At 41.8% G+C, this 14,192-nt stretch overlaps 1 protein-coding gene across 1 annotated transcript; it reads left to right on the top strand.

Annotated features, from left to right (window-relative positions):
• The first annotated feature begins 6,118 nt into the window (after positions 1-6,118).
• On the top strand, positions 6,119-14,140 carry LOC120424679 (disintegrin and metalloproteinase domain-containing protein 12-like). Its single transcript, XM_039588855.2, has 4 exons — positions 6,119-6,592; positions 11,422-11,794; positions 11,852-12,050; positions 12,111-14,140. Exons 1-4 carry the CDS (start codon positions 6,451-6,453, stop codon positions 13,917-13,919), a joined length of 2,523 nt encoding a protein of 840 aa, XP_039444789.1. The 5' UTR covers positions 6,119-6,450; the 3' UTR covers positions 13,920-14,140.
• Positions 14,141-14,192: the final 52 nt, after the last annotated feature.

Genomic DNA, 14,192 nt, shown 5'->3' with positions numbered 1-14,192 from the left:
AACTCCAACAAAAAATTCGCCAATTTTTCGTTGGATAGTTATTTATGAGATAGGACATAAACAGCAAGGCAAAATCCTAGTTTGAAAAAGTGAGTACCTGATCAGGGGGAGATGAGTGGCTGATATTGGTAGCGTTGATAGTCTTAAAAGAAATTTTCAATCATAAGCTAGCAAAAAATGTAAGATTTGTCGAAATCAACAACGAATTTTCTTTTCATTACATTCATTTAATGAAACTGCAAATGATTTTTGGAACAGTGCTAAATAATGCTAAAAATGATTCTAAACGCAGAGAAATGATTGCTCTAAAATTTCAATTGATGCATTAATTTTTTTTTTAAAGTGGCGGTTTGAACTATTTGACCTAGGATGCAAATCACATTTTTATCATTAAATAGCTTTACCTCAGCATCCAGCAGTCCGATTTATTTATAGTTAAAAAAAATATATGAAATTTTCTCAGCTTTGTTTTTTTCTGTAGAGGTGATTTTTCTTTATGAAATATTCTTAAATCACAACAAAACTGAACATTTCTATAGAAAAATATAGCTATAGCAAAACATTGCAATAGGGCCGAACCTGAAGTGTAAACAAAGAGTCTATCCTGCTTGTTCCTAATGTAAACATCAACTGACGTGAGCAGGATAGACTCTTTGTTTACACTTCGACTTGGTCCTATTACAATGTTTTGCTTGATTTGTTGAATATTTTGACCTAGAATGCCTGTAACTTGGAAACGGCGCACTTTATTAAGAATTGTATTGTCAGTTTTGATCGCAAATCTGGTTTTATCCCAAAATAATTGGTAATATTTTATATGACTGTATGTTTGACATTTACGTAGCGAATTACTCACATCTTACTGGCATCCCTGCGCCACTGAAATCAGCTTCACCGTGAAACTTTTTCTTCTTCTAGGAAGTCTGGCACAACTTTTCGTCTCGGTCGAGAATTTTTCACCACCACCCTCTCCCGAGACAGGATTCCTCCTCATGTTCCCAGAACACATAAAGGATTATTGCCAGCGTTCCTCGCAGGTTGTTGGGCTGCTAACCTTGTCCGCTTTTCAGTGCTCTCACTCTCCCAAAAAAAAAGTAGCACCCTCTCTCACACTCTCGCTCTCTTGTGGAAATTTTTCCTTTGTCTAACGCCGGAAAATTTCTCTCATTTTGCCCCTTTTTCAAAATGTGGTAGGTCCTGGTCCCAAATTTCGGTGAGCTTTTCCTGGGAGTGGGATGGGTGAGGGTTCGTCGCCGGGGCCAAGTTCAGTGCTACTTCCTTGTTCTGTATGTGCTGTGGAAGGCACTGGAACGATGCCACTTTTATGACCGAGTGCAGGAGCCGCAGCAGCAGCGCCAGCAAAGGTCGTAAAGAGTTCTTTATTCTAATTTCAACTTTTTCGTGAATTGGGTGGGGGGACGGATGTCCTTTTTTTCGCGGGTAGGTTGTTGACCGGATGGAATGCAGCAGCAGAGCTACACACCTGGTTTAAGGATCATTTCGTGTCTTTGTTTGAATGTATAACCCTTTCACAAGCAGGAGAAAGCAGCGCAGTGTCACCGAACTCATTAAGGCATTTCGTCTCTATAAAGAGTGGTGGCTTTCATTTTGGAACAGGTGAAGTGAAATTTCGTAACGGTAACAGACCGTTGAATTGGATGGAATTTGCCGAATGAAATTTTATAGAACAAAGGGGATCTCTTGAGGTTGTGGGAAACTCTTCAACGAAAGAAAGGTTCGAAAGTAAATCTTTATCTTTAAAGGAACATGAATGTTGAAAGAGGAAGATATAGTTTTTTTTTATGTTTTTACTATTTATTTGGTTCAAACTTTGTAGGCAACTTCCCTATGACCGAAAAAGCCTTGGTTCACCTATACAAGTCTCCAAAATATTTTGACAGGTGTTCATACAAAAACTAACTTAATCCACATATGTGGTTGGTGCCTTCCTCACTTTTTTCCAACAATGGGTGATATGTGATATGATGGGTTTGGACACAAATTTCGTCTGATTTCGTTAAGTTCCGGAATACAAAAAACACACATATCACTGAAGGGCTTATAAGTGGCATCTTAAGTGGTCATAGCTTGAGACTGGGTTGCTAGGGGACCATCCATAAACCACGTGGACACTTTTTTTGGAAACCTCAACCCCCCCCCCCCCTTCGTGGACAATTGCCCATACAAAAAAAAATCTTTTTTGTATGGGCCGTGGACAATCGCCATATCCCCCCCCCCCTAAGGTGTCCACGTGGTTTATGGATGGTCCCTAGATCTTCAATGTTTTAGACACGTTTGAAAGGTCTTTTGATTACCTTACCAACGATGGGTCGGTTGATGGATCCGGACATTGTTTACATACATTTAAGTGAGATCCGGCTACAAAAAAAGTACATAAATATCACTTAAGTGGTCAGAACTCCAGACAGGGTTGCCAGATCATCCAAATTTTAGACTCTTTGGAAAAGACTTTGGATTACCTAACCAACGGTGGGTCGGATGATGGATCCGGACATTGTTTACATACATTTAAGTGAGATCCGGCTACAAAAAAGTACATAATTATCACTTAAGTGGTCAGAATTCCAGACAGGGTTGCCAGATCTTCAATTTTTTAGACTCATTGTAAAAGTCTTTCGATTACCTTACCAACGATGAGTCGGATAATGAATTCGGACATTGTTTACATGCATTTAAGTGAGATCCGACTACAAAAAAGTACATTAATGTCACTTAAGTGGTCATAGCTTAATACAGGGTTGCCAGAACTTCAATGTTTTAGACTCATTGGAAAGGTCTTTCGATTACCTTACCAACCATGGGTCGGATGATGGATGCGGACGTTGTTTACATGCATTTAAGTGAGATCCGGCTACAAAAAAAGTACATAAATATCACTTAAGTGGTCAGAACTCGAGACAGGGTTGCCAGATCTTCAATGTTTTAGACTCTTTGGAAAGGTATTTCGATTATCTTACTATTGATCGGACGGATGATGGATCCGGACGTTGTTTTCATACATTTAAGTGAGATCCGGCTTCAAAAAAGTACATAAATATCACTTAAGTGGTCAGAACTCAAGACAGGGTTGCCATCCCTTCAATGTTTTATACTTGTTGGAAAGGTCTTTTGAATACCTAACCAACGATGGGTCGGATGTTGGATCCGGACATTTTTTCCATACAGTATGTAAAAAAAGTATTTACACCCCTTGGGCACTATGCACATTTTGTGATGAAACATGTAAACAATTTAATGTTGACATAAACCTAGTACTACGTTTTGTTCAGAAACTCATGCCGAACATTTTGCTGCAAAAAGCTCATGAAAAGATGTTTTCTATAAAAAGTTATATAACAAATACTATTACAAAAATAAAAAAGGTGCAAAATAAGTTTGTACACCTTTCGAAAAATTAACATAAATAAAGTTATTTGTTGACAAATCACCATAAATCCAGTCTCCCAACTCCAAATAGGCATCCTTGACTGATTAAAAAAATAATTTGGATTGAATATAAAGTTTACTAATTACTTAGTATAAAAGTTTATATAACTCTGGAAATTCTAAATAAAACTTATCTAAACTTAATTTTGCAAACTTTCAATTTAACTAAATGTCAATATATTACCATAGAATTGCTAAATAAACATTTTGGAGTGGGTATAACACCGTTTTGGGGGTCTTTGTATCGCTAGAATAGATTTTTCGTTGGAATTTCGTACCAACCCGGAATTACGTCGTCGGAAAATCCGCCGGCATCCGAACCGGTCCACAATTCACAAGTCAACCTATGTGGCATCGGAAAGAGCATAAAATTTCCGATCTTTTGATACCCATACATCTAGGTTTTCTATAAAACCCACGTTTTTAAATACCTGGGCAAAAAGTAAGTTTGATCCACGAGAACAAAAATTACGAAATTCCATACATTTTTGGCAGATTGCTCAAACGAAACCATAACAACGTTTTTGCCTAGGTATTTAAAAGTAAACTTTATATTCAATCCAAATTATTTTTTTAATCAGTCAAGGATGCCTATTTGGAGTTGGGAGACTGGATTTATGGTGATTTGTCAACAAATAACTTTATTTATGTTAATTTTTCGAAAGGTGTACAAACTTTTTTTGCACCTTTTTTATTTTTGTAATAGTATTTGTTATATAACTTTTTATAGAAAACATCTTTTCATGAGCTTTTTGCAGCAAAATGTTCGGCATGAGTTTCTGAACAAAACGTAGTACTAGGTTTATGTCAACATTAAATTGTTTACATGTTTCATCACAAATTGTGCATAGTGCCCAAGGGGTGTAAATACTTTTTTTACATACTGTACATTTAAGTGTGATCCGGCTACAACAAAGTAAATAAATGTCACTTAAGTGGTCATAGCTTGAGACAGGGTTGCCAGATCGTCAATGTTTTAGACTCGTTGGAAAGGTCTTTTAATTACCTAACTAAAGATGTATAACATGATGATGTTTGGTTCAGTTTACTGCCATTTATTCAACTTCCGAAAATATGCGAAAACACATTATTATACATAACTTTTGAACTACTTATCAAAACTTCAAACAATTCAATAGCACTGTAAGGGACCCTAAACCAAGTCGAATGCGACTGGTTTGGTCAAAATCGGTTCAGCCAGTGCTGAGAAAACTGCGTGACATTATTGGTCACATACACACACACATACACACAGACATTTGTTCAGTTTTAGATTCTGAGTCGGTATGTATACATCAAGGTGGGTTTTCGAGCTTCAAATAAAAAGTTCAATTTTAGAGCAGGATTATAGCCTTACCTCAGTGAGGAAGGCAAAACGGTACGTAAATATTCGAATTTTCTGAAGGAATTTTGTGATCAATTTGGTCTCTCCGACAAAGTTGTAGGTTTTTTTTGCCGATTTTAAAACAAAAAAAAAGTCATTTTCTGATAGAATGCTCGTCTAGTTTGAGGTTTTGATTTTTTTCAAGTTCGATTCTGAGGTCTTTGCCTTAATTAGGAGTACATACGCAGTAAAAAGTAACACTCTTTAAGGTGAACCAGGAAGCCTTTAATTGACTTGCGTTTTTAGAAGTACCTTTAAGGAAATGCCGTAAATAACAAAAATTATGTGGCAGTCGAGTCCAGAAATTTATTTTAGTGGACAGGGAGTTTGGAGGAAAAGTTATACCTCAAAATGTTCTAATTTATCATCACCAATAATAACAATGCTAGAATGTTTATTATAGCACTTTTATACGGGCTTAAAGATTTAAAAGTGGACTTGTTTAGAAAAGCCAAGGGGTATTTCTCGAGATTTTCCAAAGTTTGAAATTTTTCTTGTCGCCCTAGTGGTGAATCAAGCTATGAAACTTGATATACTTAAATTCAACGGATTAAAAATTGGAAATCTTCATTATATTCCAATGTACTCTACTTTGGCACGTTTGACCTGAATTCGACACATCACGTTATCAATAACCCCCCAGGGCGCCAATTTTTCATAACCGATTGCCAATCTACAAGGTGTTAATTGCCGGACAATTACAACTCGATTAATCGTTTGTTAATCACAGCGAAGGGTCATTCGCAAAAACGTGCCTCCCCAAAAGCTAGAGGAATAATCAAAAGAGTATTGCAGTGTCCGACAATCAAGTGCCGACCAAGTGGAGGAAACATCTGCTGTGTGGGGACGCATGGTCGCACTACATGTGGGGAGACCCCCAAGTGGGCGAGCGTTACAGTCTAGCCAACAAGTTGACGACAGAAGACTCAGCGATGCCTTTAGGGTAAAGCCGGCAATAGGTGATTTTGAAAGGATGACAAAATAGAGTGAAACTGTCAAAGTACCATAATGGCGTCGAATTTGCTATAAAATCTTTAAAGGGTATCAACATTCGCTGTTTGACTTTACATGAGCTATGAAATGAGAGGGTCTTACGTCGACGTTGGGGAATTTTCTCTCATTTTCTCAGCTTGGGAGAGAGAACGGCTCGAACAATGTGCTCTTCTCGCGGTTAAGGATCCTGTCCTGTCGACGCCAATTCCATTCATCAGTTTCAGTTTGAACGTAGAGCAGAGCAGTCGCGGCTGTTCTGAACACTAACTACAAGCAAAGGGATTCGTCACGTCTAAGGCCAGCAAGTGTGTTTGTGGCCAAGATTTTCCGTTACAAATCTAGGTTAGGATTTGCGACAGGGGGGTGCGACAAGTGAAGTGAAGTAAATCATAATTTCGTCGTCGTCGTCGACTTGACCATCCAAGTGGGGGTGGTGATGACCGTGAGAGTGCTACCGACTGCTCGCTGTTGGATTTAATTAGAATTTCTGGTGTAATTGAGCCAAAACGGCGAAAGTGTCGCGAGAGCGTCGACCATGAACCGCAGGGTTGACAGCGTCTGACGAAATCGAACCCTCGCGATCCTTGGCAGTCTTTGTCCACCAGCGTGGAACACGCACAAAGAAGATGGGCAGGATGAAGACTACTCTACTCAGTGGCCTATCGCTACTGTTGCTGATAGGAGTAGCCCTTTGTACTCCCGGGATAACCGCGTCACCAGGAGCAGTAACTCATCGTGTAGACTTCGACGACCGAGCACCAGATGTTGGTAAGTTTTGCGGAGGAGGCTCGTCCCGGTGTCGCCAGCATGGCGAGTCACATCCTTTCTTTCCCCCCGTGCTGCTTTCTCGACACGTCTTGAAGTCAAAACAACGAAACGTGCTGCGTTGGATATCTTGTACGGGAGCAGGCGGAGCAGAGCAGTGGAGGCACGCTCTAATAAAAGAGTCCGATCGGCAGACTTGGCCGTTTCCTCGGTTTCCAGATAACGTGACGAAAAGGGAGAGTCAAATGAAGGAAAAAAAACTATGTCGTCTAGCCTTATGGTGTATAGTTTGTGCGAAACGCAGTTTGAAACTTTCCTTTGTAAGTTTTATCAGGAACATCAATCTTTCTTTTTATGAAAACACATTTTTGTTTGCAAAATGAATGCATCTTATTTTTGGATTGCTATCGAAATTGAGGATCGATTTAATTCGATTATGTTAAACTTTAGACTTGGGTTGGAAATGCCAAATTTTTCATGTGTGAGCCAGAATAAAGATTAATCATATTCTGCAAAATTCGTACATGTTTTTGATTGAAATTAACCAAAATTCGAAAATTTTAGTAAATATTTGATTTACATAAAATGAAAATTTTACCATTTTGATGTAACTTCGCTCGATTAAGTAATCTTGCAAACTAACGTGAAATTTCCCGATGATTCCAAATAGTACTTCAAAAGACCATAAATAAAGATTCATAAAGATTTGATTCTACAAGTCATGATTTGCGATGTGGCGCGCCGAAAATCCAACTTTTTATTTTCGAAAAATCATATCTCGGAATCCTGTTTTTGAGTCTAATCAAAAAATCAAATTATTCGCTCTACAGCATTGCCTTGGCGTTCTCGATTGCGAGATTCCTACTCGAAACTAAGTGTCCGAAGGCTTGATTGTTGATGCAATTGCAAACCTCTTTTTACACCTAAGCTTCCATCCACCCCGGGATTCGAACTGACGACCTTTGGATTGTTAGTCCAACTGCCTACCAGCGACTCCACCGAGCCAGGACTTAGGGAGACGACTCCTACACCTGGACAGAGCTAACGACCTTACCTCTAGGTTAGACCGGGGCTAACATTTACTTCCCCGTCCGACGGAAGACGTGATCAGACAAATCTCGTCTCGAAAAATGCCACCGAGACCTTCTGGGATCGAACCCAGGGTGAGAGGCAATCACGCTTACCCTTACACCATAAGTCCTGGCTCAGTTTTTAAGTATGTTACGTAAAATTTTCCGAGGAATCCGATAAAAATATTTTCAGACATAGGCTCTTTGGTCCCGACACGGTCAAAACGCCATTTTATGTTTTCATACGACTCTTTCAAATGTTTGGCTGGCTTTTTCACAAATTATTTTTCCTTGAAAGGCCAACTAACCACCTTTCATTTGCATTTTAGACAGCTAAAATCGGTTGAAATGGAGTGAAGTTATCATTTTTTGAAAAATGTGGTTTTAGCGAAAATTGTCACTTTTGTGACCACCCTAGCACGGTGTAGGTCACCCTAATAGCCAAACAAAAAAAATACGGGTCTAATTATTTTGGCCAAGGAACTACCACAAAAGTTTTGAGCCCGATCTGAGAACTTTTTTTCGGTCTGTGACCTTTTCAAATGGAATTGTTGTATATTTACTTTTTTAGCATATTGAATTTTATTAAATTTTTGAGATTGCTATTTTATGATTTGTGCAGATTGAATCAGATGAATGAGCTGCCAACCTGGGTTAATAAAAAAATGATTCCATCGGAAAAAAATGATTATGACAGGTTGCTTGAAAGAATTGCACTTAACAAGCATCGACTAACACATTGCGTATTTCAATTACGAAAATTGTAGCACCCAAACAAATATAGGTCATCGCTGAAATTTTTAAAAAGGTAGTTCTTCACGTTTTCGCCATTTTTCCGTTTAAACACCATTTTATTCACCATTTTGGGTATGTTATGTAAAACATGCAGAATAAAACCTGAGAATACCTGGTTCAGTGTGTTCCCAAGGTTTTTTTTTGAAAAATACTGAAATCGTTAAAAACACTCACATTTTAGGACCAACCATTGCGGGTAGGATCACCCTAATCACCAAAAAAAAATTATAATATTTTGGCCTAGGAACTCCCATGACAAATCGCTGTTATGCTATACACAGCTTTTATGATTTTTGAATATAATTACATCACATTACAATTACACAATTTTTCGGGAAATCTATTTTCCACCTAATTTTGTGATCTGAACCACTGTGCATTGCCAAGATTGACACTGCTCTTTATTAGTCTGTCAAGAAAGTTTATCTGACACCAGAACATAATAGTTTAAAGTTCTCGGGAATCTGTCTTTCAACAAATTCTATATCAAATACATTCGAACTTTGACATTCCTGGTACTAAAGCTCTCTTTCAAGCGTAAAACTAGAAATTCTCCAGCATTGGTTTGCACAATTCATGCTGACTAATGGCTCAACATTGCACCTAGCAACATCGAAACCAATCCACTTTCAAACGTCGGTCGTGGTTTCCACATCCCGGTCGGAAGGAAGCTAAAACTATGCTTACTGGGAAAGGAGAAGGATATGGACGTCATGCGCTGCATTTATGCAAAACGTTTTCTAGCTTCCCGTCTGTGTGCTCTTTTATATACCGACGTATTTATGGATCTTTTTGTGATAACAAATTGCGATGTGACCGGGCACTTTTTTTGTGCAGGCTCGGTTCTCCGGAACGTCTGGGCAATCTGTTGAACTTTCTTGCCAGATGGATGTTTTTGGCTTCAAGTTGAGTGGTTTTCGTTCCAATGAAAATAAGATTCTAGATAAATTGTTTGCTGGTAATTGCTAGCGATGTTGTTACAAATAATGCCAAGAATTCGTTTCGTGCTTTGGAAGCACATTTGGAACATAATTGAAATTATTTCATTCTTATAAGAATTGTTCAGGGCCACGATTTTTCAGGGCCAACAATTTTTTTTTCTCATCGACGAAAGAAGGACGTGGTGATACACGATGAAGAAAAGCTCACCCGAACGAGTATATTCGTCAGAAGAAGCGATTAAAGTTCTTACCGATGTTGATGTTGATTTTATGAACTTTCATTTCACCGATATTTCTTATCAAAGAGAAGAGAAACTCAGTCTGTTTCGATATTTTCTCCCAGTGAGTGCTCAGTGAAATATTTGTTATCCAAGATTCCTGTATCGCTTTTAATAAGTCATTGTAAACAGGTTTTATATTTTACAATAAACAATTTTAGTCAAAAATCCATTCACGTGCATCGTATGAAATACAATAAAACCACATTTGTTTCCTCTCTGAGTTGTTAGTCGAAGTGATTAAGTTTTCTGTCAAATGTTGCGACTGAATCACACTTTTAAATTCCTGTTTTTGTATGATTTGTGCTGTTAACAAGCCACGTGCACTTACTTTCAAATCACCGCGTAATTAACAAATGAACCGTACAGCATTCATGGCCGAACAGCTCCCGTCAGTTGCAAAGAACTCACGCAAAATCTTTTTCGACATCAGCCGCGTTCTTACAAGAAGATCTCACCAGATCAGGGTTTTACTCTAGTCGTTTGAACGACGTGCAATTGCCCCGAAGGGTATCTCTCAGTCTGGCACCGAACTTATATTTTTTTCTATTCCAATGAAAACTGAAATTCTAACGATTCATGCTTTAAAATCGTGACACGGTGACTCACATATCTCACAGCAGCACCTGAGTGTCTCAGTCCAGTGTGGTGTCGTGATGCATCGAGGCAAAATGGCAAATTTTCCGTTTCAGAAGCGAAAAGACCCCCTTGCGCTCCATTTTCCCAATGACGTGGCGCGCTCGTAAGTTAAACTGCCAGATGGTTATAGTGAGCACTCTCAAATTTCGGTGGTGGGGTTGGTCAGTTTTGTGATACGTGTAGAGTTGCCTTAATGACACTACTGAATCGAGGATTTGGCGCTGGTATCAATTAGCTATTTTTTTTGAAAATTATGTACGAGATTAAATAACATTGAAACAAGTGAAAAGGCGTTTACGTCACAATGCCGAACATTTCTTAAAACTAATTGACAGGGTTGACAGAATATAACACCGAACTTGTACTTACCCCAACGGCAACATCAATATTGTTTTCAAACGACTGTTTGGTACATCAACCCTGAAGTCCGTAATTGAAAGCTCCTCCAACAAAACTGAGCTTCAAGCAGATTTGCAACTTTATTGCTCACAACTGGCACCGTTCCCTTAAAATTACCCTCCATAAACATCAACTTTACTGACTGCACAGCTCATTTCGCCCTAGGATGGCCTCTTCCCCTCGGGGGAACATCCTGCGCAGCGAAAGGGGGTTCTCCTTGCCGTAATGGACATTTTTTTTCGTACGAAACAGCTGATCACCATCAGCGTAGCGTCCTGGTTGGCATGGCTACCGTCGTAGTAGTCCACGCTCTCTCTCGTCTCCTTAGATGCTCCGACGAGCTCAGAGGCATGGTGAGAGTTTGCTCGTCCGCTCAATTTTATGAATAATATAACAGAAAATGCATTAGCAATCGAATAAAGTAAAAAGTTTTCAATTTGAACAATTCGCAAGCGGACGAACGCAAGAAGTGGTTGCTCGTTAAAATCAGATTCTGATAGACAACAAAGCACCGCGGTTGATTGACCCTTTGGCCCAGCTGACGAGATAATGTCTTTATGTCGACATCAGTTCGTACTACTGCTCGGAGTACGCCCATGGTCTTAAACGTTCCAAATTAGCATCACCAATTGCCACCATCATCATCACCATTTCGGAGGAAAATTTGCCTTGGATTCTCAGTTCGTTCTTCTTCGTTTCTTTGATTTTAGCTGGGCCAACTGCTGCTGCTGCTGGCAATGACCGGATTCCGATAGTGCCTAAAGTGGAGCACACGCGATTCGGCAATGGCACTGGTGCCACCCTAACCTACAGCTTGGACGACGACCAGACCGTCGTGGTCGAGCTGCGAGAACGATTACCGCACAGGACCTTCTTGGAGCGGCAAGGCCAACGGCGCAACGAGCCACCGATTGTGGAGTACTTTGACGAACGGTGCTACTACCAGGGTTGGATCGTGGGCAGGCCCGGCAGTGCAGTGGCGCTGTCGACTTGCGAAGGGCGCGTCCGCGGGACGGTGCTGGACCTTGACGGGACGTACTACATCGATTTCGATGAGGCCAGCGGGGGTCACTACGTTCAGAGGTGATGAGAAGCGGTTGTGGTTCGAGGAAATATTCAATAAACGTCTTTTTATTTTAGGTTGAACGACCCTGAAGGTGCTGGCAGAGCCAAAAGGAGTATGACACCCAGAGTGATAACCGGACCGTTTAACGCGAACCGACATTCGAAGTACGTCGAACTAGTTCTTGTTGTGGACAACTCACTGTACCGGAAATTCAACTCTGACGTCTGGGAAGTGCATCGCTACTGCACCGACATCGTGAACCACGTCAACATGGTAGCCTCAAAACTCAAACCTCGTATTCGCCAAACGTCTGAATCTAACGTTTTGTTTCAGTTGTTCAACCAGCTTAACATTTTCGTCGCCCTTACCGGCATCGACGTGTGGGATCGTTACGACAAGATCCAGGTCAGTCAACGGGCAGACGACACGTTAAACAACTTCCTGCAGTATCGCCGGAAGGAGCTGCTCCGGAACCACCGGAACGATCACGCACAACTACTGACGGCGGTTGAGTTTCAAGACCACGTGATCGGAAAAGCCAAACTGGGTGGAATGTGCACCAGCAACAGTTCCGGAGCGGTAATAGTGGTCCACACGAACAACATCGGAATCCAAGCGGGGACGCTGGCCCACGAGATGGGCCATAGCTTTAACATGGAGCACGATGTGGACGGAGAGTGCCGTTGTCCGGATCAGAAGTGTATCATGACGGCGACGGTAACCGGACGGTCACTGAAGCACTGGAGTTCGTGCAGCGTAGAACAGCTGTCGCTGGCGTTCAGTCGGGGGTTGAACCACTGCCTGAAGGATCGTCCGGATGTGGTGTATTCGGCGAGTTGTGGCAACGGATTCGTTGAAGAGGGGGAAGAGTGTGACTGTGGAATGGAAGAATCCTGTGATAATCCGTGTTGTGATGCAAAGCTCTGTCGGTTGAAGAGCGGAGCGGTTTGTGCGACTGGAGAGTGTTGTGAATTGACGAGTTGTCAGCTGAAGCAGGCAGCTACTGTTTGTAGGGCGGCACATTCGGAGTGCGATCTGCCAGAGTACTGTACGGGAAGTTCGGAGCATTGTCCAAGAGATGTGTTCCGGAGGGATACGGAGAGTTGCGCGGATGGTAAAGCGTACTGTAGCAATGGAGAGTGTAGAACGCGGGACGATCAGTGCCGGTTGCTGTGGGGACCTTCCGGGAAGTCTTCGGACGATGCATGTTATGAGATGAACGTCAACGGGACAAAGTATGCAAACTGTGGGTACGACCGCGATACTCACAGCTTCCGGAAGTGTGCGGAGCGTGACGTTATGTGTGGATTGTTGTTCTGCCATCAGCTGAATGACAACCGGCTTGAGTTTGGGCTCCGGGTGTTCACTGAGGAACGAATTGGAAGAGCTCGAAAAGGTCGAGAGATGGTGGAGTGTCATGCAGCGTTCATCGATCTAGGTGACGCCAAACAACCCTCGTTGGTTCCGGATGGGACGGCTTGTGGGGAGAACCGGATGTGCTACCAACAGCGTTGTTGGGACGTGGACAGCTTAAACGAGCGTGGAGTTGGAACTACCTGCGAAAAGGACTGCAGTGGTCATGGAGTGTGCAATAGTGAAGGTCACTGTCATTGCGACATAGGGTACGGTCCTCCCTTCTGCGAGCACTCTGGATCCGGAGGATCCCTGGACAGCGGTCCAGCCTCCAGAGGTTCCTACCTCGCACTTCTAATCACCCTCGTCATCGTCGGAGTCGTCGTAACCACTCTCTTCTTCGCCTACATCATAATCCGTTTCTGCAATCCCGATCGCTGCCGAACCCCACTCAAGATCTCCGGCTACCGGTCCCCAAGCAGCCGCGGCAGTCGCCACAAACTGGTCGCCACCGTATCATCCAACTCGGCCGTAGTCCGGGACATTTCCGCACCCAAGCTGTGCTCATCCACGAGGGATATCGAAGGCCCTCAATTTACTCCAATTGCAAGACTGAAAAATACGCACAATGTGGCGTCTTCACCACCGGCGGTTGTCAACAGCGTTGTGTCGGTGCGTTCCGTTGGCCAACCTTCGGTTGGCTACAAAACGTACGTGGCACCTCCGGTGCCCAGTAGTCCACGGCGCCTTCCCAAGCCTCCTTACCCGAGCTCAGGGAGATTCTCGTGAGCGGTTGCTTTTACCCAAACATACCTCGTAACTATCTCGACTAACTAATCTTATCGTGTAACATTTTAGGTGTAGTTTTGTAGCTTTTTTGATACCAATCGTATTTTAAGCTGTTTGTGCTGTATGTGAATCTGAATGTGTAAGAATACGAGAAGGCTTTAAAATGGGAAGGATGTGCGCGCGAAGCTAGCGGATAATAAAGTCTAGTCACACGTGGTCGTGCATAACGACGCACGTTATGCGGCTCTAGTACGTAACGGAAGGGTGTTATTT

Source organism: Culex pipiens, chromosome 1 (assembly GCF_016801865.2).
Source record: "Culex pipiens pallens isolate TS chromosome 1, TS_CPP_V2, whole genome shotgun sequence".
Lineage (NCBI taxonomy): Eukaryota > Metazoa > Arthropoda > Insecta > Diptera > Culicidae > Culex > Culex pipiens.
This window is presented reverse-complemented; position numbering and strand designations above follow the sequence as displayed.